The following is a 25,498-nucleotide window of genomic DNA, read 5'->3' on the forward strand; positions in this document are numbered from 1 at the left end:
CCGGGGTCGGACCGGAAAATCATGGCGGCGCCAACTTGCGTCACCGGCAACAGCTGACCACCATCTCTGCCCTTGCCACACCTTTCTTTCCACTTCCCTGTCCATAGCATCTACCATGGTGAGTGTGGCCTGGCTTTGTTTGATTCATGAATCTTGCTAACGGCTCAGTTCCGACCGGATTACTGGGGCGACGACCCGATGGACGGCGTCATGGGCGCGGCGGGCATGCTCCGTCCCGGTGCTGCAGCTCGACGCTTCGACGAATACTACCGCTGCTACCCCGTGGCCATGCTGCCCGGCCCCGAGAGAGAGAATGTCAACCACGGTGGCAAGGTCATCATGCCGCCGAGTGCATTGGATAAGCTGACCCGACTACACATCACCTATCCGATGCTGTTCGAGCTCCATAATGGCGCGAAGGAGAGAATGACACATGCGGGTGTTTTGGAATTTATCGCGGAGGAGGGAAAGATCTATCTGCCTTTCTGGGTCAGTTACAATCTAACCGGTCGGGCCATCGGCGCTGATATTCATCCTTCTACAGCTCATGCAAACCCTACTGCTCGAGCCCGGTGATCTGCTCCAGATCAAGTCGACGGATCTGCCACCCGGCCAGTTCATCAAGCTCCAAGCGCAGTCGACATCCTTCCTCGACATCAGCGACCCCAAGGCAGTGCTGGAGAATGCGTTCCGGAATTTCTCGTGTCTCACGAAAGGCGATGTGTTCACCTTCGCCTACAACGATCAAGTCTATGAGATGGCGGTGCTGGAGACCAAGCCATCCGGGTCGAAGAATGCGGTGTCGGTGCTGGAAACGGATTTGGAGGTCGACTTTGCGCCTCCGGTTGGGTTCGAGGAGTCGCAACGGACAAGTGGGACAAGCACACCGGGCAGTGTCGTCAGCGGGAAAGGGAAACTGCCGGCGGGTGGGCTGTTGCACCCTCATGGCACCATGGCCCAGTCCATAAACTATGCCGCCATTGCTCCCGAATCGACCGATGCGGCAGCCGGTGCTCGCGCCGTGTCATCCAACTTTCTGTCTGGAGGACAGCGCCTGAACGCAAAGAAGGGCAGCAAAGCCCCGACCCCCAAACCATCTACTCCTGCCCCCGGAGCTACAAACTCCCAACATCCACCCCCGCCTCGCCAGACTAACGGTCCCCAACCCCTCCGACTCCCTCCCAACCAACTCTTCTTCGGATATGCCATCACACCAGTCAAGAAGCGCGACGAGAACGGAATGGTCGTCCCCGAGGACCAGCCCAAATTCCAGGGCATCGGCCAGACACTTCGGGGGAAGCGCAAGGACCCAGGCGGAGATGTCACCCCTACGTCCGGAAGCGAAGCCGACAGCCAAAAGTCTCACGGAAGCGGGCGCACATTGGGTGGAAGCAAGCGTTAGGGCCTTAACAGCTCATGATGATACCTCGGATTCATAACTAGATAACGAAAGTCCATTCATACTGATACCTCGGACGTAAACATTGTATATTCCCAACACCTTTTATATAGTCGCGATGTGTGGACATACTTCCTCGGCCCCGGCCAACTTGCCGACGGCGCCTTGGCACGCTTCACATGCCGATCATGAAAACATAAATTGAACGATGTCCGGAACAATAATAACCATTGAAGGTTCTCATCACGACTCTCATGGCAGCCAAACGTGAGGGCCCCCTGGCTCCATTTGCCAGACTGGCCCCGTCGGTATATATACAGGAGCCGGTCGACTCACCCGACGCAAAGGACTCACAACCGGTGATTTTCATCGCATTCTGGATGAACGCGCCAGCGCGCGCACTTGCCAAGTACGTGGTCGAATATCGCCACCTAGTACCCAGCGCGCGCATCATCTTCGTGCGCAGCGACTCCCATGATTTCTTCTTGCGCGCCACCGGCCGAGCACAACAGGCTCGTCTCACACCGGCCGCGGACGCTCTCAGGGCCAGTGCCAGCCCGCAGAACCCGGTGTTTCTGCACATGTTCTCCAACGGCGGCCTGTCAAGCACAACCCACATGCTGAAGGCATACCGCGCCGCCACGGGCAAGCCACTTCCCATCTCATCCATGATCCTGGACAGCGCCCCGGGGACGGCAACCATCCGCATTGCGATGAAAGCTTTCTCGTATGTGCTGCCGCGGATGTGGATCCTTCGCCTGATTAGCAAGAGTATGCTACTCTTTGGTCTGGTCTTTGACAAGCTCGTACGGACGATCTTGCGACTCCCCGACCCCGTCACTGTCGCGCGCGCGGCGATCAATGACCGGTCTTTGGTGCAGGCTGCCAATCCCAAGGGCGTTCTCTCGCGCTGCTATATATACTCTGACGCCGATGAGCTGGTTCACTGGCGCGATGTGGAAACCCATGCGGATGCCTCGGAGGCACGCGGATGGATCGTGCGCCGGGAATTGTTCAAGGGGGCGCCGCATGTTAGCAATATGAGAGCCGAGCCTGAGCGGTATTGGGGCATTGTGAGGGAGTACTTGGGAATTGAGGAGTCAACGGAGTCGGCATGATTTTTAGATTGGTAGATTGTTGGTTTGCAGGTTTGATTGGTTTACTTGGTGATATACCCATATCTGTTTTCTCACAGTGAATATGATCAGTTCAAAAAAACACATTGGTTTCTTCTGTCAACAAGTGCAGCACCCATGGATACAGAATTGCGAATCACTATGACCTGACACTGGGACACTGCTTCGACCGGAGATCAGTTCCGCGACCTGCTCTTTGCTGTCTAACCAGGTAACTATGGACACGACGACAACCATGCATCATTCTGGTGTCCTCTTACACGTTCCACGCCAGTCAGCCATGTTGGTCATTGCAACCTCTCTTCGTTCATCTCTCTCTTCGCGGCGTGTGTTGACTATTTGCACTGATATCAAAAGACCACAATGTCGTTCCAACAGGATGACACGTTTATCAACGCTGCAGAAAAGACCCAGGACAATCGCTTCCTTCTCCCCGGGTTTCACCGGCCACTGGACTTTTACCCGATGGAGAAGAACATTTATGGTATCGAGTGTCGGAGCATGTTTCCCACGGCGCTGGATGATAGGGATATCCAACGTGGAGATGCAGAGTAAGAAAACCATGCTTATCTATTTCTCGAAGCAGTATTAACGGTCTCCTAGCCTCCCGGCGCAGACCCTCCGTGAGATTGCCATGGTACATGTCATGGAGGAAATTACTGATATCCCGCAATGGTGGACGAAGGTATTCAGTGTTGCACCCTTTGCTTCAATCCCCACTAAGTTCTTGCGTACAGATCCATGATCCCGGGGTGACGGAAGAGTGGAAAAGTATGGCGATGAACAGCGGCCGAGATGTGACGCTCAACATGGCGAATTGGATCATCGAAGAGCTCAAATTCAAGGCCTTGATCCAAGAGACCACGGAAACAGTGGCTCTGTATAACGGAGACGCTACAAAGTCCGACGTCAACGTTAGCAAAGATCTTCTTGAGGAGCTGAAAACTGTCGTCAAGGTCCTGGAGTATGCCGACCCGAGGCTCCACTTCTTCACCCCCTGTAGCAAGGACAAACAGCGCGATTACCTCTCCATGGCCTTGTTCCCACTGGTCTACGGCAAAAGCCGCATCCTGGGTGACCGACTCATCGGTCTGGATGATGCGCTCGACAACATCGGCAAAGGCGAACCCATCCCCATACCCAAGGAAACGGGGATCACACGCGAAGACCTCGCCTGGCGAGTACTCGCGCGCGCCGACATCCAAGTCCGGCCCTACAGCCGCTTTTCCCAGATCCTGCCCACAGACTGGCAACTGGGCGACGACAACAAATGGCACATTGAGACTTACATCAACAACCTGCACCCGGTCAAGCACCGCAACATCTACAAGGTCATCGAGCGGATCTTCAACTGCATAATCCCGCAATGGAACGCCACCCTCACGCCCCTGAAAGACCAGCTGCACTCGCGCGCACGCATCGAGTACACCAAGGCCGAGTACTATCCCATTCCCAAGGACGTGGCCGACTCAGCGCCGCAGATCCAGCCACGCGAGGCGAACAGCGAGTTCGAAGAGCGGCTTGAGAAGTGGCGTATGGAGCATGTTCGTGCCATCCAGCCCGACGCCGGCGAGTTTATTCCCTGGGCGGTGCCGCCGTGGCTTATGTCCAAGTTGCCCGAGGACCTGCCCAGTCCCGTCCGTATTGAGGAAGGCGTCGACCTGAATAAGGATTACAAGCAGCGAGGGCTGCAGGTTGTGACCCGGCTGCTGAGCGTTGATCTCGATCCGGAAGATCGGTACTATGAGACGGATTGGCATGTTGAGCTGCAGATGGTGAGTCCCTCTATCTCTTTTTCTCTCTCTCTCTCTCTCTTCCCGCCTTGATCTACGGCTAACCGTGATAGAATGAACACATCTGCGCCGCAGCATTCTATATATACGACACCGAAAACATGGAAGACCCGAACATGGAATTCCGCAACATGGTCGAGACGGCCACGCTCAGCGAAGTAGAGCACGAACCAGGCGACTTCACCTGGCTGAAGCAGGTATTCGGGCTGGAAAACGGCGAGCCGGCCATCCAAAGCCCGGGCGCGATCCGGTGCAAAGTCGGCCGCACGGTGATCTACCCGACCACGGTGCAGCACCGGCTCACGGGGTTCGAGCTGAAAGACAAGAGCAAGCCGGGGTATTCGCGCGCGCTGGTGTTTCTGCTGGTTGATCCGAATATCCGCATTATTTCCACAGCGAACGTCCCGCCGCAGCGCTATGACTGGTGTCACCCGGTGCCAGCGACGGAGAACCCCGAGGAACTGTCCAAGGCTATGCAGAAGCTGGCGCTGGATAATATTGATCGGAAGGGGGATTTGCCCATGTCTTTGGCGGAGGCGCTGGAGATTAGGAAGGAGGTGATGAATGAGGGGTATGAGTTTACGCGGTATCAGCATGTTGCGTTTGAGTCGAATTTGTTGATGCTGTAGGGAGGGAGGGTTTGGATCGGGGTTGTACTCTGGGATGGAGAATGTTGAAAAGCAGGATGATGGTAAGTCGCTGCTACGTATCCAAACCAATCTTTTTTGTTATCGCCAATATATCTTAATCGAGGTGCAACCGCATCGCCGCGCTATGCCATTCATGCAAGGAATATACACGGACAGTAAATAAGATAAAAACACACACACACAATACACCACCCTATCGACCCTTCATCTCCGGGAACTCATCCTCCAACTTCAGACGAGCAGTAACGTTCATACTCATCAGCTCCTGGATAAGCAGCTTGGCAGCATAGGGTATAACCATCTTGACGACGGAGCGGGACGACTTGCAGCGGGAACACCAGTTCAAGTAACCCATGAAGCCGCACTTCTCGCAGACATCCACCTCGTGACGATCCGACGAGATCATCAGCCGCTCAAGCAGCAGCTGGCTGGTTCCGTAGGCAATCAGACAGTCGCGCTCCATCTCACCTAGACGGAGACCGCCATCGCGCGAACGACCCTCCGTAGGCTGGCGGGTTAGGAGGGCACGAGGTCCACGGGCACGCGAGTGCATCTTGTCTTGGACCATGTGCTTGAGCTTCTGGTAGTAAATGGGCCCGGTGAACACGTAAAACGGCAGTGCCTCGCCCGTGATCCCCGAGGTGAGGTAGTCCTTGCCACCGTAGCTGAAGCCGTGGTCGATCAGGATCTGGGACATCTCTTCGACAGGGCTGCCGCCGAAGCAGGTGCCGTAACCGTGTTGTCCCGAAAGCACGCCTGCTTTGCCGGCCACAAGCTCCAGCATCTTGCCGACTGTCATGCGGGACGGGAAACCATGCGGGTTCATGATGATGTCCGGGTTGATGCCTTCGTCGGTGAAGGGCATGTCGGCTTGGTCGGCGATGATGCCCACCACACCTTTTTGACCGTGGCGCGAGGAGAACTTGTCGCCGACTTCCGGTCGTCGGGTCTGCCGAGTGAGAACCTTGATGAGTTCGTTTTCTCCCTCGGTAACGGACCGCATGACTTTGTCAATGTATGCCGGGTCCGGGAGTTTATAGGTCATCGGCTGGGGCAGAAGTTTGGGCGCTCTCCCGACGTCAGAGCCGGTGATGCCGGTCGTGTGCGCCGTGTCGGGTGTGACTTTGTTGATGTACACCTCGCCAGCATTCACCTTCTCACCGACAGCAGCCAACCCGTCACCCTCGAGGAGCAGGTGTTTGGCAATAGGGGTATCGCCATCGTACTCTGGTGGGTTAAGCGCGTCCTTGGTGCCGTTGGGATAGCTTTTCAGGTTGGTCACGTATTTCCGGAAAACCTGGCATCGGCCAAACCCACGGTCCACGGATCCCTTGTTGAGCACCAAAGCATCCTCGATATCGTAGCCCGAGTAACTCATGACAGCGACGGTTGCATTCTGGCCGGCAGGAAGTTGATCGTACTTGACCAGTTCGATAGTCCGTGACTTGACCATCGGCTTCTGTGGGTACACCATCAGGTAGAGGATGGAGTCGATCCGCTGGAACTGGTTTGAGGCGATGGCACCAATGGCTTGCTTACCCATAGCACATTGATACGTATTTCGAGGCGACTGGTTGTGGTGGGGGTAGGGGATGAGACCAGCGACAGCGCCTAGCATGGTGAACGGTTCGATCTCGAGGTGAGTTGTGGCCTCGTTGACGTCCTTCTCGTAAATGGAGATGTAGGAATCATTCTCCTCGTTGACATCAAGGTACTCAACCAGCCCTTGAGCAAGGAAATCATCAAAAGACATCGTCCCATCGCGGAGTTTCCTCAGATGATGGGCACGGACACAAGATCGGCCATTCTCAGCCACGATCAGCGGTCTGCAGATACGCCCATCATCGGTTGCAATATGAACCGCGCGTTGGTGGTGATTGATAAAGATGCTCACGAACTCTGAGATCCGGCCCATTCGTCGGAGCTTGCGGAAAGAGTCGAGAAAATGCTTGGGTCGTCGGGTCAGAGCTGTCGGTGTACCGTTGATGGAGATGGTGTAGGCACCAGGACCGTAAATTTGCTTTCCGCTCAGGGTTGAGATATCTTCCGCACCCAAAATGAAGATCAAGTTACGCACAGGACCCTCTTCGTCGTTGGTGGTGATGTGTGTCATGAGGGCCAAGTTTTTGACCAGACCGCACGCCTCTCCCTCGGGAGTATCGGCAGGGCAAAGCATGCCGAATTGTGACGGCTGCAACGCACGAGGACCACTGACCTTGCGCGTCTTCTCGAACTGACTGCTGATGCGGGTCATCATACCCAGAGCCGCGATATAGCTCAGCCGACTGAGAACGTGAGTGACTCCCGCACGCTCCATGCGAAATCGCTTCAGGCTCCAGTTGCCGGTCGAGATGGCACGGTTCATGCCATGGGTGATATGGTTGCCATGCATGCTCACCACGCTCCACGCATCAAACTGCTCGGCGCGGTTTCGCTTGTTCAAAACCTTGTCGATGTTCATTTTGATATCGAAGCAAAACTTTTTGAACATGTCTTCAAAAAGCAACGCCAAGAGCTGACCCGCCAGTTCCAGTCGCTTATTCCCCAGGTAATCACGATCATCCACCAGCGTGGGATCGTTCTTGGCCATCAGTACCCGGCGGGCCATATGTGCAACGTAAATGGCCTTGGGTCGGAAGTTCATGTCTTTAACTTCGATGTGTGAGATGATGACAGAGGCAATGGCTTCAACTGCCTCTTGGACATGGGTTCGGCGGTAGGCCATTTGCTTCCGGTTGATTTTGATGCGCGACCCGATCCATTCCAGGGCCTGTTGCTGCGTGAAGACGCCAATGTTATGGGCCTCCTCGAAGTTGATGGCAAAATCATCCTGATATAGCTCGTCGGTGCCGGTGACGAGAAGCAAAATCTCCTGGTCCGTGTGAACGCCCATGGCCTTGAGCAAAACCACAATGGGGATGTCTTCGCTGAGCACGTTATGTTTCACGTGCAGCCGATCCTTCTTGAGGATAATATAACTCTTCGACTTTCGCTCGTTGGAAGAACTGTAGAAAGTTAGACGGATGAAACTAAACCGTATCGATATGAGCCTTACCTCGTCACGGATGCCTGCACAATCTCTTTCTTCGGATCCGTCTCGACAATGATTCGATTCTTGCTCAACTGCTCCTGAACCAGAATGACCTTCTCCGTTCCGTTTACGATAAAGTAACCACCCGGATCGAGTGGGCACTCGTTGAGATTGCTCATCTCCGTGGGAGATTTGTTCGTCAGCACACACTTGGAGCTGCGAAGCATGACGGGCATCCTGCCAATGGAGACCCCTCGCCGACTGACCCGTTGACGCCCACGCACGTATTCAAAGTCGACATAGATTGGCGCGGCATAGGTGGTGTCCCGAAGTCGGCATTCCTGTGGTGTCACATTCGATTCAAAGTGGAACCCGGCGTCGGACTGCTCATCGGCGCGCCGAGGCGATCCCACGTAGATGTCGGTGAACTTGATGTAGAAGTTGTGATCCACGTCGCTGCGAATCATCGAGCTCGATTCGACAATCTTCTTCAACTGCACCTCGACAAAATAGTTGTAGGAGTCAATGTGCTGTTTCACCAAGCCTTTGACTTTGAGGAAGGCGGGGAGGAGGTTCCATTTATCCTTGGCCGTGTCGATGGGATCGGTGAGCGATTTGTTATAGTAGAAGGGCTCGAGAAGCGCATCGAATGGATCTCTGGGTTGATAGTTTGACGGCGGGTGCTCGTGCGATTGGTCACCACCATGCTCGGCTGGGCCGGACTCGATCGGTCGGGTTGCGTCCGAGGTTTTCTTGGACACCGAAGTGCGCTTTCGCTTTGCAGCAGCGGTCGCGGGTTGATCCGCAGTCTATAGAAAGGGAACACATGTTAGTCTGATGAACGAGTGGCTCGCATGGGAGCTTAGAAAAAGTTTTGCCCGTACCTCTGTTGCAGGCCGAGTAGATCGGGTGTTGCTAGCCGCGGAGGGCGGTGGCCGCCTGCGAGGGGGCATGGTCGCGTGTGTCTGAAGTCAGGCGAGAGCCTGATTTCCGTAATGCCAAACCAGAGAGTCAAGAAAAGAAGGAAGCGACTGGCATTGCCCGTGTTGGAGAAATTGGGCGGAGGGGAAAGTTTTTGGTTATCGGCGGGGGTTATGTAAGCTGTCAGCTCTTCCAAGGAATTGATAGAGAGACACCACAGCTTTTGTAATATCATAATTAAAAACATCATGTGATCTGTATTTGAATTACCACAGCAACATCATTCTATACTGTATATCTTCCAATTTTAGAACCTACAATTCCATTTCCAAAGCCTAAAAAACGGAAGCGGGGTCAGGATCAGGCAGAGAAAATCATTTATGGAGAGTCTATACAGAAGCGGAAGAAGGCAGCGCCAAAATGCAGCAATTGTGGTGAAATTGGGCACACACGAAGGTCATGCAAATTACGGAGAGAATAGAATTCAGAATGAAATCCTAATACAGATCACATGACTACTCGAGTTATGTAATCTCCAAAATCACATATTAAGGAGTGGCCCTAACAAAAGCTGTGCTGTCCCTATCAATTCCCCGTCTGAAGAGCAAGCTGCCTAATCATCCGTCGAGTCAAGCTTCGTAGGCCCGCCCGACACGTGCTGCAAAACAACCACTAGAATCAAGTTAGCGTCATATGAAAGAATCCACTTGAGCGCACGAATAGCTTACAGGCAAGTAATATCAATGTGAGTCCCGGAAGTGTCCAATACGTTGTGTCCAGGGTCGCTGCTGCGTCGGTCAAAACCGCGGTGCTAAGTAGAGCAATACCTAGCCCGACGAGGATGTTGGCACCGATACTGATATACCGCAAACGGGAATAGCCAGCATGATATTTATGCGACAGTAGTGTAAGAACTCCCACTATGAAGCAGACCAGGCCGACGCAGATGCAGAGGTATCCTAGTAGCGAATATCAATTAGTGCTATGACATTGATAGAAGACTGACTGAATGGTCAATAGGAGGTGAAGTTACCAAAAGTGAGGTAGAAGATTGATAGAAGTCTAATCAGCCATTCATCATAGGTCTCGCCGCCTATTTTCTCTGGTGGCTCCCAGCCGAAACCTTCCATGACTGCTTTGATAATCGCCTCATACACGTCATTGACTGCTGCTTCTTGCGTTGCCTGCGTCGCATTGGCAGTAGGGTGCAAGAGTGCATTCAAAGGCTTCTCGACCTCGTTGATCTTTTGTATTGTAGAAGGAAATCTCTCAAAGACGGCATTAACTGTTTCATTCAGAGTGGCGAGAACATCTGACGATTTTTCAAACCGAACTGCCATGCTATTAATGTCTGCCACGACGTGAGAGCACAATAGGATTTGGTTTGTCCCTTCCATCATGAGAGCGAGGGCTAGATGGAAAGGGAAGTGGAGTATCGACCACGCCTGCTGGCGGACGGAACCAAAAGGCTCCATACGGATTTTATCGAAGTATAGTTGATAAACAAAATACTATCTTTAATGTTAGTATTTTTACCTCAAAGTATAGGGGTCGAGGCTTTACAATGACTAGTACTGCCGATATAATAGAGCCAATGTCAGCGGCGGTGAACTTGAGGTCGTAGGTCTCAACTTTGAGGATTGTCTTAGTAAGGCCGATGATGCCTTCGCCGAGCTATTTCAGTCAGCCTTTGTTTCCAGGTGCGAAAATAATAGAACAATATAGGAATAGCGTAGCGTACGATGATTAGTGTTAGACAGCTCAACCTCTCAACGAGATGTGTTTTCTCAAACGACATAGCTCGCCATTGGGCTGCAAGGGCTAGGTTCACCCCAACCTCTACCACGGCGACCAAATACCACGCAATATAGGCGTCGTAAGCCGTGCGTCGGTAAAAGGCAAAGGATATACCAAGATAGATGGCCGTAGCAACAAGAAGAGATAGCATTATAGCCATCAAAGGCAAACGGGTGGCGCGATACCGCCACGTAAAGAATAGAGTAGACCCATATTGACAGAAAAGGACTATACGGCTCGACATGAGGATGAGCGATAGCTGCTGCAAAGGCCCCCACCCATTAGTTTCTAGAAATTGGGGACCAATGATCGCGAGCCCGACCATGACTCCGAAATGACACGCATGGGCGACGCGTTCGAGGATGCTATCTGTAGCAAACCGGACATCGTATAAGGTGACTTGGGTCCAGGTGAACCACAATATACAGAAGAATCCAGTATAGGAAGCTAATTCTGCGAGGGAGAAAACTAAAGTTAGCTACATAGTAACGCTATGTCAAAGGAGGGACAGACTCTGCGCGCTATTAATCTCATGGGCATTAGTAAACGATGTCAAGTTGGCGACAAAGAAGAGATCAAAGAATAGTTGAATGTTGGACGTTGATTCATAGTGCTCAAACTGCGGGTTATCAAAGAGCGTCTCGTCTTGCGTCGTCACATCAGCAACCCCGTCGACTGCTTCGCCCAGTCGGTCGCTCGACTTTGACTGAGAGCTAGTCAGCTTTCCAAAGCGAGCTTTCCAGGGCTGTCAGGGAGCTGCTTGGCTTACCAATGGGCTTCTCCAAAATGGCAGCCCACCCATCTTGTTCCACAGAGTACCGGCTGATATTGATTTGGATGGTGTTAGCCGAAGAGAAGTATTCCTTCAGACACAATTACGACAGTATATGGGACTATATATACGTATGAGTGCGTGTCAATCCCAATAGTCTATTCGGCGCTAAAAATCGACCCCTACGTACAATCTAGAACCGACGATCCAGCGGCCGCATTTCAGGCCGCCAGCCGCAGCTCGCCGCTAGCTAAGTAACAAAATGATTGGGCCTACTGTCACTCGCATAGACTCAGATAACACACAAATTGCCGGTTGCTCTAGTTGACAGTCTCATTGCTATCTGGGTTGCGGGAAACGAGCTAAGCAGGAGCTAAGTTGAAGTTTGGACTTGGGATTGAGGCCTCGATACATTGGTGCGGATCACTAGGTCGAGGGATCGCGGTGGTTCGTATTCCACGTCGATATCAGCCCGATTAATGGGTCCATTTCGAGCCAATACTTCTTTTGAATTCTTGTTCAGCCGCAAACCTCAGCCTCCACAAGTCTACTTTCAGGCCTACCATCACAAGAATTTCGAGTGAGCCGACCCTTAGGATGAAAGCTGGGCGCCTAACCGGCGAGGGGAGCTCAAGGGGAAGCGAGAAGACGCAGCAGAACCAGGGGAAAGCAGATCACGAAGGGAAAGGAGCAAATCAAGATGAGTGTACCCGCCCCAGAATTGGTCGCGCTCTCGCTGGTGAGGGCCCGACTAATTACTAGGGGGCGGGTATTGACTAAATATGGTCTCCCAGGGGAAAACCTTTCGTACGGTAAGCGAGTGGGCCATGTTAAGCGACCCGCTCACTCAAGCAACTAAAACTGTTTTAAATAGATGTATTAGGTTACCAACGCCATGACTTTTTAATTTCTACCTATCATTCCTATTAATGTATTTCACTAGCGAGCCGATCAAGTCGGAATTATGTATTAAACGCAATAATCTACGTCAATTATCTTAAGCGACTGGGTCAACCCAAAACACCATAGTAAACGCGATATTTTACAATCTAATATCTCAACAACAATAGCTTGGTATAAGGTTTGATAATATCCTGATACTCTTCAAGGCCATAATGGACTATTCATGGAACTTGAAGAAATTTGGATAGTTAATGGTCGAGATATAAAATAAATATCTCTAAAATAGAACTCTTTCTTGGCAAAAACGCATTCTTGAAATATCTCGACAACCAGAAGCCCTATGGCTATGAGAAATTGTTCAAATTTTGAGTGACGGCCGGTTCCATCCACCCCACTTGCGCCCCAGCACGCTCTCCCGACTATCATTACAGGCCTCACCAAGGAAATGGTTATCTACGAGAGAGAATCGTTCGGACCGGTTGTCGGTATTGTAACTGTTGCGTCTGAAGCTAAGATCATTGAGATTGCCGAGCAGGCCACTTACGGCCTGTCAGCCTCCATCATCTCCAGTAACCACTATCGTGCGCTCAAGTTGTCTGAGTCTATCAAGGCGGGGCGGCTGTTCACATCAACTCGATGACTGTGCACGACGAGCCAACGCTACCCCACGGAGGACATGGCGAAAGCGGCTGGGGTCGGTTTGGGTCTCAGTGGGGAATGGAGGAGTTTGTGCAAAGCAAGACAGTCACATTACATCCATAGGATCATGTGAAGTATTTAGTTAGGTTGCCGGTGTCTCCCCGGCGGTTCCCCGTTGCATAGAACACCCCCGGCAAGCAACCGGATTCTCCGGGAGTCTGTTCCAACTCCCAGTACCCCCCGCTTGCAGGGGAAAAATAAAATTGTATTCCAACTTTGATCAATCCTTCGTTCAACCCTTGAGAAAAGAATTTTCGACCTTGGTCACGCCTCTTCGGAATTAGTTTTTGCATTCTATAAGAAACCAAAAATGGCATCTCCGGCTTCCCAGCATTTTCCTGACCGCCCTCAATTCTCAGACTTCATGAAGCCATGCCGATTTGAGGGAGAGGTGCAAAACCTGGAGGTGCATGGAGATCTTCCCAATGATATCAACGGTACTTTCTACCGTGTCATGCCTGATCCTCACTTGCCCCCTTTCATCGACAATGATCCTGTATGTCTCTGCCCAATTTAGCTGCCCACTTTCTTGTCGATGCCATGCTGACTCTGATATAATTAGTGGTTCAATGGAGATGGAAATGTCAGCGCATTTCGCATCAAGGATGGGTCTGTGAGCTTCCAGCAGAAATTTGTTCGCACCGAGAAGTTTGTTCGCGAGAGAGAAGCCGGCCGCGCGCTCATTGGTATGAGTATCCCCACCCATATCGCACCTATGCCCTGTTCAGCTATACTGGAAAGCGAGCTACTAACAACAATTTTCGATCAGGAAAGTATCGGAACAAGTTCACCGATGCGGTAGAATTCTCCGTTAGAAGTACTGCCAATACCAATGTTGTCAGCTTTAACTCCCAGCTCTTGGCTCTCAAGGAGGACTCTCCTCCATATGCGATGGATCCGAAGACTCTGGAAACAAAGGGCTTGTATACATTTGATGGCCAGCTTCCCAGTGTAACTTTCACTGCCCATCCTAAGACTGATCCAGTGACGGGAGAACTCATCTGTTTCGGGTACGAAGCCAAGGGAGACGGCAGCCCGGATATTTGCTATTATACTATTGGTCCCGACGGTAAGTTTATACAGACAGTTTGGCTAGTGAGCCCTGTCTGTGGAATGATCCATGACTTCGCAGTGACGCAGAACTGGGTAAGTGCTGGTCTTTCGTAGCCAATATTGGCATGAACGTCGGCGACTAATAAAGAGTGTTTGTGCTAGGTTCTGTTCCCCGTGATTCCCCAGTTATGTGATCTTGAACGAATGAAGCAGGGTGGAGAACACTGGCAATGGAGCCCTGAAACTCCCTTCTATATTGGGGTGATCCCCCGCTATGGAGCTAAGACTTCGGACGTTAAGGTAAGCAAATTTTTATAACCAATGTTGGCTGTTTTACGATCTTCTCACACGCTATTTGCAGTGGTTCACATATAAGAACTCATTCCCTGGCCATACGGCCAATGCCTATGAGCGAGACGACGGCAAGATTGTCTTCGATCTCGGGCTTAGTGACAAGAATGTCTTCTACTGGTGGCCCGATGCTCAGGGCAACTCGCCTGAGCCCAGCAAGATCCATTCCCAATTAACGCGCTTTACTGTAGACCCTAAAGCGGAAGATGAAAGGCTTCCCGAGCCAGAGATTTTGCACAATGGCAACTCCGAATTCTATCGCATTGACGATCGGTTTTCCGGGAGGAAATATAGCCACAGCTACTTCGATCTCATGGACCCCCGCTTGGGAACGGACTTTGCAGCTATTGGCCCGGTCATGGGCGGTGGATATCCTCCCTATAACGCGCTGGCCCATCACGATGAAAGTACGGGCAAAACGGAAGTGTACTTCCCCGGATGCACACATCTCGTGCAGGAACCCGTTTTCATTCCTCGGGTAGGCTCTACGGAGGAGGGCGATGGATATTTGATGGCTTTGGTGAACAACTATCGCACCCTGTCCAGTGAGCTGCATCTTTTAGATTGCCGGGATTTCACCAAGGCCCGGGCGACTATCTTGCTGCCTCTGAGACTCCGAGCCGGTCTGCACGGGAACTGGGTGGACAACAACTAGCGAGTGAGCGAGGTTCAATGTTTCTGCTATTTCGTATAAAGATCGACTGTTGAACGAGGCTCAATCTAGTCTTTCTGGAGTGTTTACTTTGGGTTTTAGGTATCGCGTGGGAGACGTGCTACCGTGAAAGTATCCGCAGCTCCGCCAGCTCTGCATAGGAGTACCCTTTTTCGTCTCCGTCATTGAAGTCTTAAATAGCTATTGCGATGCACATCATTCTATCCATCCTGATATTCGAACTTTAGCTAGTAACACGAAACGTTCTTCGGTGATTCCATATCAAGTTCATTTTGATGGAATTCATGTACAGAACTGGGCAGTTTACTGGAGAGACTTTACGCAAAGGGAACCCCGGGGACTGTGATAGTTTAATTTTCTGCTTGCACTTTCTCTAGTGCAACATGATGTATAAATTCTACCAGCTCTTTGAAAATGAAGCCATACGCCTCGCACTGGGTGGCTGGAATAGACCTAGTCACTATAGATGCTGCTGGGTTAGTACACTCTTCGATGAGGGCGAGCGAATTTACGATCAGACCAGAGTTGCAATATATGTGAAGCATTGGGCCGCTTAGGCGAGCTGTCAGTGAAGAAGTGCTCAGTGTGAGGGGACCATTGTGATTATGTCATGCTCCGTGAGCAGATCAGGGCGCTCCGGGCCGTGCTCAGTTCTACTCAGGGAGCCGACATGATCGGTGTGTTGCAACCCAACAAACTCCCTCTGTAGATGCGAACGCAGCCATCCTGATTGGCGGAATGAACATCTATGCCCAGGTCCAGGTCTCGAAATAGGTCCGCCGCCTCATGAGGCTCCTTTGCCTGTATGATGATGCCGCCTTCCTCTCCCACCAGCCGTAGTGGGTCTCGGTCCATCGATATCTGGGATATGCAGGCATCGGTCGATCCAGCGGCAATCCTTGGACGGGAGATGCGACCGGCGGAATGTTCCATGGCAGCGACAGGGATGGGGGTGGCACTCTACATGTGGGACATTTCGTCCATGCACGCATCTCCAGCAGCAGCGATCATCGCGAGGAATTGCTCTGGGGCGGGCAAGGATTGACCGCAAGTCCATTGCCACAGTGCGGGGGAATTGGTCGTGTACAGCACACGGCTACGAGGATTCAGATGCCATTGATTGGAAATCTGCCCACCGCCCTCCCCATCCGCATCATAGGCGCTGGTATAGTTCGGATCCAGGACCGTCCTGGCCTCCAGAACCAATCTGGGGCCTCGACCCTGAGCATCCTGCCCCGTTCCCCTCATCTGCTCGTCATGAAGTTGGTGGATCAGGGGCCAGACTGGTGGCTGGAGGGTACACCGCTGTTTTTCTCCGATCCCTGGTTCTGCGCGGAACCAACTCCTGACGGGACTGAAACAACAAAGCGCCCGCGATACTCGCTGTCACATCCTGGCGCGCTTCCTCGTGTCTCCACTCCCTGTTCTCGCCTGCAGATGCCACGCTCTTTGCCTGCCCTCCCTTGCGTAGACTGACTCACGGAGCCTGGTCTCACCGGGAATTGGCCATTAGGGCACCGCCGACGCATGGCCCCGGGCGTCCGTGGGCGGGATTCCTCGACGGGCCCGATGGGTTGTAGGACAGTCCCCTCGTAGCCTCACGGAGCGCGTGGATCGGTTCTGTCAAAGAAACCCCGATTGCCACCGCCTTTCTCCCATCCACGCCATTCCCCATCTGGAGTCGAGGGCTGAGCTCCCCACTTTTGTTTCCTTTCCCAACCCCCCTCTCTCTCCTCCTCTTCCTCTCGCTTGCTCGCTTCTCCTGTACACTTATCTCGCTCTCTCCTTTGTTGTTGTGGTTCGGTCGTTCCCTCGTTCCCTTGTGTTGGTGCCTGTGTGTGTGCGTGTGTGTTTCCCTCCCCCAAGACTCGCCTGTAAGTGTTCCGCCTCGTGTTCCGCGTCCCCCTGGCTGATCTCCGCATCCGTGCCAGGTACAACAACAACCACATTATATAGTAGCTAGATGCCACTTCCAGGACCGGTGCCTGACCTTATCGACCGATCGTGACTCCCTCAACTCTCGAGGCGTTCATTGTGTGAGTTTGGATCCAACACGCCGATCGCTTGCCTCCTTCCCCCCCCACCCTCAGCCCCTCTCCGATCTCTGCGTCCCCTTACTTGGCCAAGTACGACACACTTTGCCCACCACCACCACTTCCTGCCACTGGATGTCTGAGTTGCAGACAGACACATTCGGGAGGCTGGTGGCCCTGGTGTGGAGGAATATCCCCTTAAAATCGTGCCTGTGCCAGCATAATCCATTAAACAAACACCTGTGCTGACCGATGCTGGGCTATGTTGCTGCAGTTGGATCCTTGGACAACTCTGCCCACCATGGCCTTCAAAAACGGGCTGAGTGAACGCCTCGACGAGCTGCGCTTCCCGTCTCCTCGATCCCCGCCCTCGGAGTCGACCTTTCCCGGCTACACCTCGCTCTCCCCGGGCCATTCGAATATGGTGTCGCCTTTTTCGCATCCCTCGGGCGATGTGCGTGCCAATTTGCAGCGTCGCTTCACCACGGACTCGAGTAAACTCTCCTCGCCATGGAATTCAATGAACCAAGGAGCGCCTCAGATGCCCGACCCGCTGGACCTGTTGTCTTCGGTAAGTTGAGAGCTTTTTTTTTGCATTGAGGGGAGTGGTAGTGGACTTAGGGCTGGTGGGGAAACGTGGGATGTTGGAGGGTGATAGTTACTCTGTTCTCTCATGGAGACTAAGTGCCTGCCTGCCTGCTGCTTCCCTTCCTCCACCCCATCTATTGTCGCCTTTCCTTATTGTCACCATTCGCCCTTCCTTCCTTCACTGTCCCTCTGACCCTCGGAGCTTGGGATCCCCTCTCACTCATCCATCCACTCTCCCGCTCTTCATCTTTTCTCTCCACCCTCCACGTTTCTCTCTCATTTCACTTCTTCCATCATTAACTTTCCTTCACCCTTGACCAACCCCACTTCTTTACATTTCGTTTCGATTCCCCTCGTCTGACCAAGTCACAGTTCGAAAAGAAGCGTCAGCACATCGAGTACATGCGCGAGCAGAAGCGACGCTTCGAAGAAGATATGAAACTGCTGGACATGCAGCACGAGAAAGAGAAGCAAGAGATGGACCAGCTGGCCCGAGACCTCGCCAAGGCTGGTGTATCTGGCCCTGTCAGCGAGCCCACCACTCCGCCCGAGTATCGCGAGAATGGCGTGTCCAGTGCCTTTTCGCGGCCCTCCCGCTTCTCGAATTCCAGCGTTACCTCGTCCCCCGGTTTTTTCAATGCCTTTGCTTCGTCGCAACTGACGTCGCCCCAAGCGTCGTCCCACTCGGCTCACCACTCGGTGGATCGTTTTGCGGGACACTCACTCCCTAGCTCGCGGCGTAACTCGGAGAAGGAAGACTTTGTCCCGGAAACCGTTGCGAGCTTCCGTCCAGGACCTTCGTGAGTGAAACATGTTCCCTTCCTTCCATCGGATCACCTTTCCTCTCGCCCTGACCGAGTCGTCACACTCCTCGGTTTGGTTCGAATTCCAGCTGACTTGCTTTTAGCATTCATCGCTACTCGCTGCCATCCAACAACTACAATAACCAGCTGCGCCATAATGCACCTGGGTTCAGCATGGGCTCTGCTGCGGACTCGTTCGCCGCGACCAAGTACCTCTTTCACAATGACGACGACAAGTCCCATTTCAAGGACGAGGATCGCATGCCCACCCCGGACATCAAGAGTTACATCAAGTTGACAGAGCCGGATGACAAGTTCCCCACTCTGTTGCGTCGTGGTGGTTCGAACATAGTAAGTCCCCGACTCTGGACTCGAAACTCCCAAAGTATGCTAACTTGCTGTCAGCTTTCTGCAAACCCGGATGCTCTGGATCTGGCCAACTCTCGTACCCCTGGCCCCGACACGTACAACTCCCACAATCGGCACCGGCTCACCCATCAGAGTATGCCGCAGAATGTGCCGGGGATGATGCGTGCGGATCAGCTGGGCAGCCCGACTGCAGAAGACCATGGCAATGCGCACACCTCCCGTCACGCTGCTCGCCACTCTCTGGAGGGGAGTCTGGTGTACAACCATGATCGTGGAAACGATGCCATGAACTCTGGGCCCTCGAGCCGCCCGACCTCGCTGCAGTCTTCTTTCTCCACCAACGATCTTCCTACGGTGAAGGGTAGTGGCTTCAACAACGCGATTACTCCTCCCAAGACACACGCTGAGCACATCCACCAACACAATGCCAGCATGGGACGCATCCCCGCCGGCGCTATCAACAGTCGCCAGCAGAAGGAGTCGCCCGAGGCCGACGAGTCCGCTCTTCAGAGCCCCAACTCGCCACAGTCCATTCTCCAGGCCAGTGCCGCACCGTTCGGTCCCCAGTTGACCTCTTCGGCTGCTTCCAACGGCAGCCTGACCGGTTCTGTTGGCCCATCTGGCTTGGCCCCGTTCCAAGCCCCCATGTACGGCTACGGCATTCCGTATGTCGGACCTCCTGGTCAGCTGAACAACCAGATGCCGGGGTTCCCAGCGGCGGGTGGTGCCTACAGCGGATATGCCAACTACAACGGTGGATATCGTTTCACTGATGGGGTGGGCCGTGGTGCTGCTCCCCAGCGTCGCCAGGGCGAGAGCGATTCCACGCAGCTCACTCGCTTTACCAACTACCCTCTGGAGCATTACAAGGGCGAATTGTACACACTGTGCAAGGACCAGCACGGATGTCGGTATCTGCAGCGCAAACTGGAGGAGCGCACCCCGGAGCACGTGCAGCTGATCTTCAGCGAAACCTACATGCACGTCATCGAGCTTATGACAGATCCATTTGGTAACTATCTGTGCCAGAAGCTCCTTGAATACTCCAACGATGAACAGCGCACGGCCCTTATTGATCACGCTGCTCCCCAGCTAGTCAAAATTGCTCTCAACCAGCACGGGACTCGGGCTCTGCAGAAGATGATCGAATTCATCTCGACCGCGGAGCAGATCCAGACCGTCATCCGCGCGCTCGAGCACCATGTTGTGGAGCTGGTCCAGGACCTGAATGGCAACCACGTCATCCAGAAGTGCCTCAATCGTCTGTCGCCAGAGGATGCCGAGTTCATCTACCAGGCCGTTGGCGGCAACTGTGTCGTCGTTGGCACTCATCGCCACGGATGCTGTGTCCTTCAGCGCTGCATTGACCATGCTTCGGGCGCTCAGAAGGCTCATCTCATTGCGCAAATCACGTCGAACTCCTTTGCCCTGGTCCAGGATCCCTTTGGCAACTACGTCGTGCAGTACATCTTGGATCTTGCCGAGCCTCATTTCACCAACCCGCTCTGCCAGACATTTGGAGGCAACATTTCTTCGTTGTCCAAGCAGAAGTTCAGTTCGAATGTGATCGAGAAATGCCTGCGCACTGCTGATCCTCACATCCGCCGCGAGATGATCGATGAGATGCTGTCTGGCAATGAGCTGGAGAAGATGCTGCGCGATTCCTTTGCCAACTACGTCGTGCAGACCGCCATGGACTTTGCGGATCCGGACACTCGCAACCGAATCGTGGAATCTGTTCGCCCGATCCTCCCTTCGATCCGTCAGACCCCGCATGGGCGTCGCATCGCCGGCAAGATGATGGCTGCTGAGAACTCCGGCAGGGGAAGCGCCACAACCAGTGGCCAGGCCACGCCGAACGAGGTCAACACCACGCAGATTTCAGGATCGATGCTCCAGAAGAACTTTGTGTACCAACAGCCGGGCGTTCCAGCCTCCAACGTTCCCAATGGATTCAGCCAGAACTTTATTCCCGCTTCCTCGACCAGTTCCGCCTCCAACACACCGTCTGGCGGAAACAGTGAGACCTCGTCGATCTTCAGCCCGTCCGCCCCGCAGCCGACCACCAACCTCGGAACGCAGGGCCAGCTCTATGCCTATTTTTGAAAGCGTTGAACGTTCCTCACATCCACCTGTCTCAACTGTACACATAGCCATGACGTGACGACCTTCTATTTCATGATTTACGGCTACTTACTTTGCAAGACTTGTCATCAACCTGGTTGGGACCAGTTGCATATGCCATGACCACCTATCTTTGCGGCACGGTTTCTGAGTGCCCTGCGCATTTTTGCCCCAGCATTTTTACCCTTTGCACAATCTGCATTCTACCCTTGTCCATTCTCATCCTTTGCAGATACTCTTTCCACGAAGGAATGCATCATGACTGTTCCATTTGGCAAAGTTTACGCGTCTCCTCGAGTTCACGATGTCAATTCTCTCGGGGAGCCATGATTGATTTTTTTTTTCGACACTTGTGTTTTCATTCCCCACATTGTGTACTTTTTCCGATTATGTCTTCTGACAAGTACTGGTCTTTCTCGGTTGACGAGAAAGGGCCTTGTATCTTCACATGATCTATCTGGCTTTTTCGATGTTTTCAACTCGGGTTGATCTGTGCTTGTTTTCTTTTCCCTGCGTGTGCTTTTATCCAAATCTTTCCCCCCCTGTACTTTGCGTTTGTGCTTTATTTTGACATGCATTTGTGCTGTGCAGGCCATTTTGGAAATCTCCCACGTGGAGGAACGAGCCTTGGGCGTTCCCTTGTAGGTGCGCGAGCAGGGTGGTTTTTCCGCCAGGATGCTTTTTCGAATTTGGGACATTATTGTTGGAGGGGCTGGCTGGAAGAGGTGGCAGCCGTGCATTGCCTCAGGGCTGATGCGGACAGCTGTTTCTTCGCTTGTTTACTCTTACTTCTTGACATTGGGATTTCTTGCCATCTGGTTTCTTATCTCGATGCATGTTCCTTTTTGCCTACACTTTGCACTTTGCCTTTCATTTTGTCTTTCTCTGCATGGATTGTACTCATAGTCTTCTGGAATTGCATTCGGTTTCTGTTCTTTCTATTCTGTCTTATTGTAGGCCGTGTTGTAGCCGTAGCAATCGCTCGACATCTTAACAATTTCTTCATTTGTAGACAAGTTACTTGTTTCATATAAGTCCGCTCGTCAAACGTTCGATAAAAACTAGCACCGTAATAAAATTGGGCCGATGGAATCCCCGAATTTGGTATATATATTGCTCTCCTCTATAACAAGGCGAATAACGACTCTTTATGAAGCCCGCATAGAAATCTAGATGCCTTTCGGGGCAAGATCCTCCTTTCCATTCCCGTGCACCAGGACACGGCCCTCCAAAGGAGCGAAAGTCTTCTCAACGCCGCCACGAGGTGGGCCGACGGCCTTGCCGAAGACCAATTGAGCGCGGAGGTCCCAGCTCTCGGGCACGTTCCAGGTCTCCGCAACGGCCTTGTTGACCTGGGGGTTGAAGTGCTGTAGATTGCAGCCGAGACCCTCGGCGCAGAGGGCGGTCCAGGCAATGTATTGGTTCATGCCGCTGGAATGTTCGTACCCTATCGACTGATTAGATGTTATGCGACGGACGACGGTAGAGTCGGCTTACACTCTGAGTGGCTGCCAATAACGCTCTGAAGAGGGGGCGGGAGCTTCTCGACCGCTTTGGTGTCCTCGAAGAACAAGACCTGTAAAGGCAAAATCAGCTTAGTTTTGATGAGAAAGCTAGATGGCAGCAGCTTACAGTTCCATAAGCAGCCTTGTAACCGGCAATTTTATCGACGAAGTTCGCGAACACGGGAGGCGGCATCTCCTTCTCCATCTCGGTGTGACCGATTTCCCATAGTTTTTCGTGATCGGTGCCAAAGAGGACGATCGCACGGCACGATTGGACGGAAAATGGGGAGGGAGCATGCTTGATGGCGTGGTTGACGATAAGAACGATGCGCTCATCAGAGATGGGAGACTCTTTGGCTAGGGCGAGGGTAGATCGACGGATCTTAATGGCCTCAAAAAAGGGGACGTTGTATGCGTTTGGCATCTTGGTGGTGGTGGTGGTGGTGGTGTTTTTGTTGATATAGTGAGTTCAAAAGTGATTGTCTGCGAGGCAGGGTAGATTGTCTTTAGAAATCGTAAGATCTTTTGTTGTTGTTGATGGATAAAGAAGAACTTGAATCGAGGACAAGGACAGTATTTATACCCTGGTTTCGCGGCGCAACCATTCACGGAAGCTCTCGAAAGTATCCTATACGGTGGGTTTCAATCGGATACCCCAACACCGACTTCCGACCCTATACGAGAATCCTTTAAACGATTAATGACAACCCCCAAATATTACTAGATCGGGTACCTCAACGCCGACTTCCGACCCTATACGAGGAGCCTCCAAACACCATATTAAATGTGATAAACTACAACCACCAAATATCTTTCGATCGGATACGCCAACACCGGTTTCCGATGTTATTTAGTATGTGCTTGACACTGCCCACGCTCCAATCTTCGCCGCCCCATTAATCCGCCTACTATGGCCCCCGCGCGCGCCCAGAAGGCCCGTGCTATCTTGACTCGACAGGAAACACTCCCTTTTGAAACATAGCCCTGAATCCGCAAGAAATCGGCATCAAAATTTTACCGATTCGAAAGGGAAGGGGACAACGTAAATGTACCAAAGTGCGGTTTATTTGGCTAAAGTCCAGAGCAGCCAAGAAGCGGCGCTTACGTGATCCCATTTCCCCTTCCTTCGCCGCGTCCTCGACAGCTCCGACAGTCGACAACGCGACGCACATCGGTCTCCCATGCTACCAACGGACGTCGCTCGCTCGTTGCGCCCGCAATGGCCGTGTCGTGATCTCCAGGCGCGGCAGCTGGCCAGCCTCCTCAGTGTGAGTCTCCGAGTCCGAAGTTGGTCGACGGAATCGAGCTAATATTCTCTCATTGCTTTAGCCTCAGACTCCTGGTCCGCCTACGCTGGTTGTGCACGGCATTTCGGCAACCTGCAAGTCCACTATCACACGCGCGGTTCTTTCCGCACTCGAAGTGCCGCACGCCGTTGTCCGAAGCTCGGAATGCATCACGGGGCGGCATCTGTTGACGAAGATCTTGGGGGCGACTCTGGAAGCTCTGAATCGGAAAGATGAATGGGAGAAGTTTGGCAAGGGACGCGTTGAGCACGTCAGTACGCTTGCAGTTCTGCTGGATGAATGTCTTTCCTCGAGAGCGGCCGACAAGACGGGCAAGTTTGTGCTGGTGCTGGATGAGATTGACCGGCAAAGAGAGGCACCACCGACGCTCTTGTCGGCTTTGGCGCGACTTGGGGAAATTGTAAGACCTTGCCAGATCTTAATGGGCTGTTCCAGGTTAACGACTTTCTAGATCCCATCTCTCTGCGTGGTCTTAATTCTCAGCTCTACACCACGACCGCTTTTCCTCCAAAATGCTGCCGTTCCGCACATCAGCTTCCCTCCGTACACACGCAAGGAGGCTATTGCTATCATCCTGAATTCGGAGGCGCCAGTTGTGGAGGGATTGCCAGCAGAAACGTCATCACAGATATACCCAAACTTCGTGTCGACGATCTACGACACGCTGGTTGGACCGACAGCTGGATCTATTCCGGTTTTCCGATCCATCTGCTCAAAACTATGGCCTCAATTTGTTGCCCCAATTGCGAACGGCGAGGCTCCTCCCGGCGGGAATGCAGAGTGGGATTTCTCGCACTTGGTTGTCAAGAACAGAGTCCTCTTCCGACATCAAGGAGAGTCAGCTCTGGTGCATCGGATTGTCCCCGAAGAGGCTTCTACCGCGACATTGAAACCACGCGCGCCCTTGGCTGCCAGCGCAGTTCCCTCAGCCCTCCCCTCTTTGCCCTACTTCTCCACCCTGATCCTAACATCTGCCTATTTGGCTTCCCATACGCCCCAGAGACTGGACACGATCTTCTTCTCCAAGTTCTCATCCTCATCCCTGTCCGCCCGCAACAAACGTGCGCACCACCGTCGTCGCCTGAAGGTTCTTTCCCAGGCCCAGGCCGAAGAACAAGCCGCTGGCGGAGGTGCCTCCACCCCGGGCAAAAAGGGCAAGCGGAGCAAGACCCGCATCACGAAATCGACGCTCTCGTCCGCATTCGCAACATCCTCGGCTACCACGTCTGCCATGGGAGGCGGTGCCGGTATCGCAGGCCCATCCACGATCCTCACTGCTCGGTCCTTCCCATTGGAACGCCTTCTTGCAATATACCATGCCATCGACCCCAATCCGCCAGCAAACCCGATCCGTGTTGGCGCCGTCGCCGATCAGATCTACGCTGAGCTAGCTACTCTCCGTCGTCTACGCCTGGTTATCCCCGCGTCGGGCCATGGCGGCGGAGTCTCTGGTATCGGTAGCGGAAATACGACTGCCGATGCTGGTGACAAATGGTCCGTTAATGTGACGGGAGAGTGGATCGGTGAGCTAGCCAAGGGCATTGGTGTCGAGGTTGGGGAGTGGCTAGCTGGCGGTCTGGACTGATCTTGT

General features: G+C 53.0%; 9 protein-coding genes across 9 annotated transcripts; 6 read left to right on the forward strand and 3 right to left on the reverse strand.

Moving 5' to 3' along the window:
• Positions 1–115: 115 nt before the first annotated feature.
• PFLUO_LOCUS195 (ubiquitin fusion degradation protein) lies at positions 116–1,402 on the forward strand (the record flags this gene model as incomplete). Its single annotated transcript, XM_073779044.1, has 3 exons — positions 116–118; positions 169–489; positions 545–1,402. The coding sequence occupies 3 exons, from the start codon at positions 116–118 to the stop codon at positions 1,400–1,402; spliced, it is 1,182 nt and encodes a 393-aa protein (XP_073634293.1).
• A 251-nt stretch (positions 1,403–1,653) lies between these two features.
• Positions 1,654–2,517, forward strand: PFLUO_LOCUS196 (uncharacterized protein; the record flags this gene model as incomplete). Its single annotated transcript, XM_073779055.1, has 1 exon — positions 1,654–2,517. One exon carries the CDS (start codon positions 1,654–1,656, stop codon positions 2,515–2,517), a length of 864 nt encoding a protein of 287 aa, XP_073634294.1.
• A 381-nt stretch (positions 2,518–2,898) lies between these two features.
• Positions 2,899–4,957, forward strand: PFLUO_LOCUS197 (uncharacterized protein; the record flags this gene model as incomplete). Its single annotated transcript, XM_073779066.1, has 4 exons — positions 2,899–3,086; positions 3,139–3,220; positions 3,273–4,310; positions 4,382–4,957. The coding sequence occupies 4 exons, from the start codon at positions 2,899–2,901 to the stop codon at positions 4,955–4,957; spliced, it is 1,884 nt and encodes a 627-aa protein (XP_073634295.1).
• A 214-nt stretch (positions 4,958–5,171) lies between these two features.
• On the reverse strand, positions 5,172–8,962 carry PFLUO_LOCUS198 (DNA-directed RNA polymerase III complex subunit Rpc2; the record flags this gene model as incomplete). The annotated part of the gene is made up of 3 exons (XM_073779077.1): positions 5,172–7,983; positions 8,034–8,818; positions 8,894–8,962. The coding sequence occupies 3 exons, from the start codon at positions 8,960–8,962 to the stop codon at positions 5,172–5,174; spliced, it is 3,666 nt and encodes a 1,221-aa protein (XP_073634296.1).
• A 581-nt stretch (positions 8,963–9,543) lies between these two features.
• PFLUO_LOCUS199 (uncharacterized protein) lies at positions 9,544–10,270 on the reverse strand (the record flags this gene model as incomplete). The annotated part of the gene is made up of 3 exons (XM_073779088.1): positions 9,544–9,602; positions 9,659–9,889; positions 9,964–10,270. 3 exons carry the CDS (start codon positions 10,268–10,270, stop codon positions 9,544–9,546), a joined length of 597 nt encoding a protein of 198 aa, XP_073634297.1.
• Positions 10,271–13,411: 3,141 nt separating this feature from the next.
• On the forward strand, positions 13,412–15,160 carry PFLUO_LOCUS200 (uncharacterized protein; the record flags this gene model as incomplete). The annotated part of the gene is made up of 6 exons (XM_073779099.1): positions 13,412–13,597; positions 13,664–13,787; positions 13,871–14,170; positions 14,198–14,247; positions 14,317–14,454; positions 14,516–15,160. 6 exons carry the CDS (start codon positions 13,412–13,414, stop codon positions 15,158–15,160), a joined length of 1,443 nt encoding a protein of 480 aa, XP_073634298.1.
• A 2,352-nt stretch (positions 15,161–17,512) lies between these two features.
• PFLUO_LOCUS201 (uncharacterized protein) lies at positions 17,513–21,077 on the forward strand (the record flags this gene model as incomplete). Its single annotated transcript, XM_073779112.1, has 4 exons — positions 17,513–17,782; positions 18,172–18,599; positions 18,707–18,953; positions 19,008–21,077. 4 exons carry the CDS (start codon positions 17,513–17,515, stop codon positions 21,075–21,077), a joined length of 3,015 nt encoding a protein of 1,004 aa, XP_073634299.1.
• Positions 21,078–22,264: 1,187 nt separating this feature from the next.
• On the reverse strand, positions 22,265–23,024 carry PFLUO_LOCUS202 (Putative nitroreductase; the record flags this gene model as incomplete). The annotated part of the gene is made up of 3 exons (XM_073779123.1): positions 22,265–22,542; positions 22,593–22,671; positions 22,728–23,024. The coding sequence occupies 3 exons, from the start codon at positions 23,022–23,024 to the stop codon at positions 22,265–22,267; spliced, it is 654 nt and encodes a 217-aa protein (XP_073634300.1).
• A 757-nt stretch (positions 23,025–23,781) lies between these two features.
• On the forward strand, positions 23,782–25,492 carry PFLUO_LOCUS203 (uncharacterized protein; the record flags this gene model as incomplete). The annotated part of the gene is made up of 3 exons (XM_073779134.1): positions 23,782–23,868; positions 23,930–24,307; positions 24,359–25,492. The coding sequence occupies 3 exons, from the start codon at positions 23,782–23,784 to the stop codon at positions 25,490–25,492; spliced, it is 1,599 nt and encodes a 532-aa protein (XP_073634301.1).
• Positions 25,493–25,498: the final 6 nt, after the last annotated feature.

This window comes from Penicillium psychrofluorescens (assembly GCF_964197705.1).
Source record: "Penicillium psychrofluorescens genome assembly, chromosome: 1".
Classification (NCBI taxonomy): Eukaryota; Fungi; Ascomycota; class Eurotiomycetes; order Eurotiales; family Aspergillaceae; genus Penicillium; species Penicillium psychrofluorescens.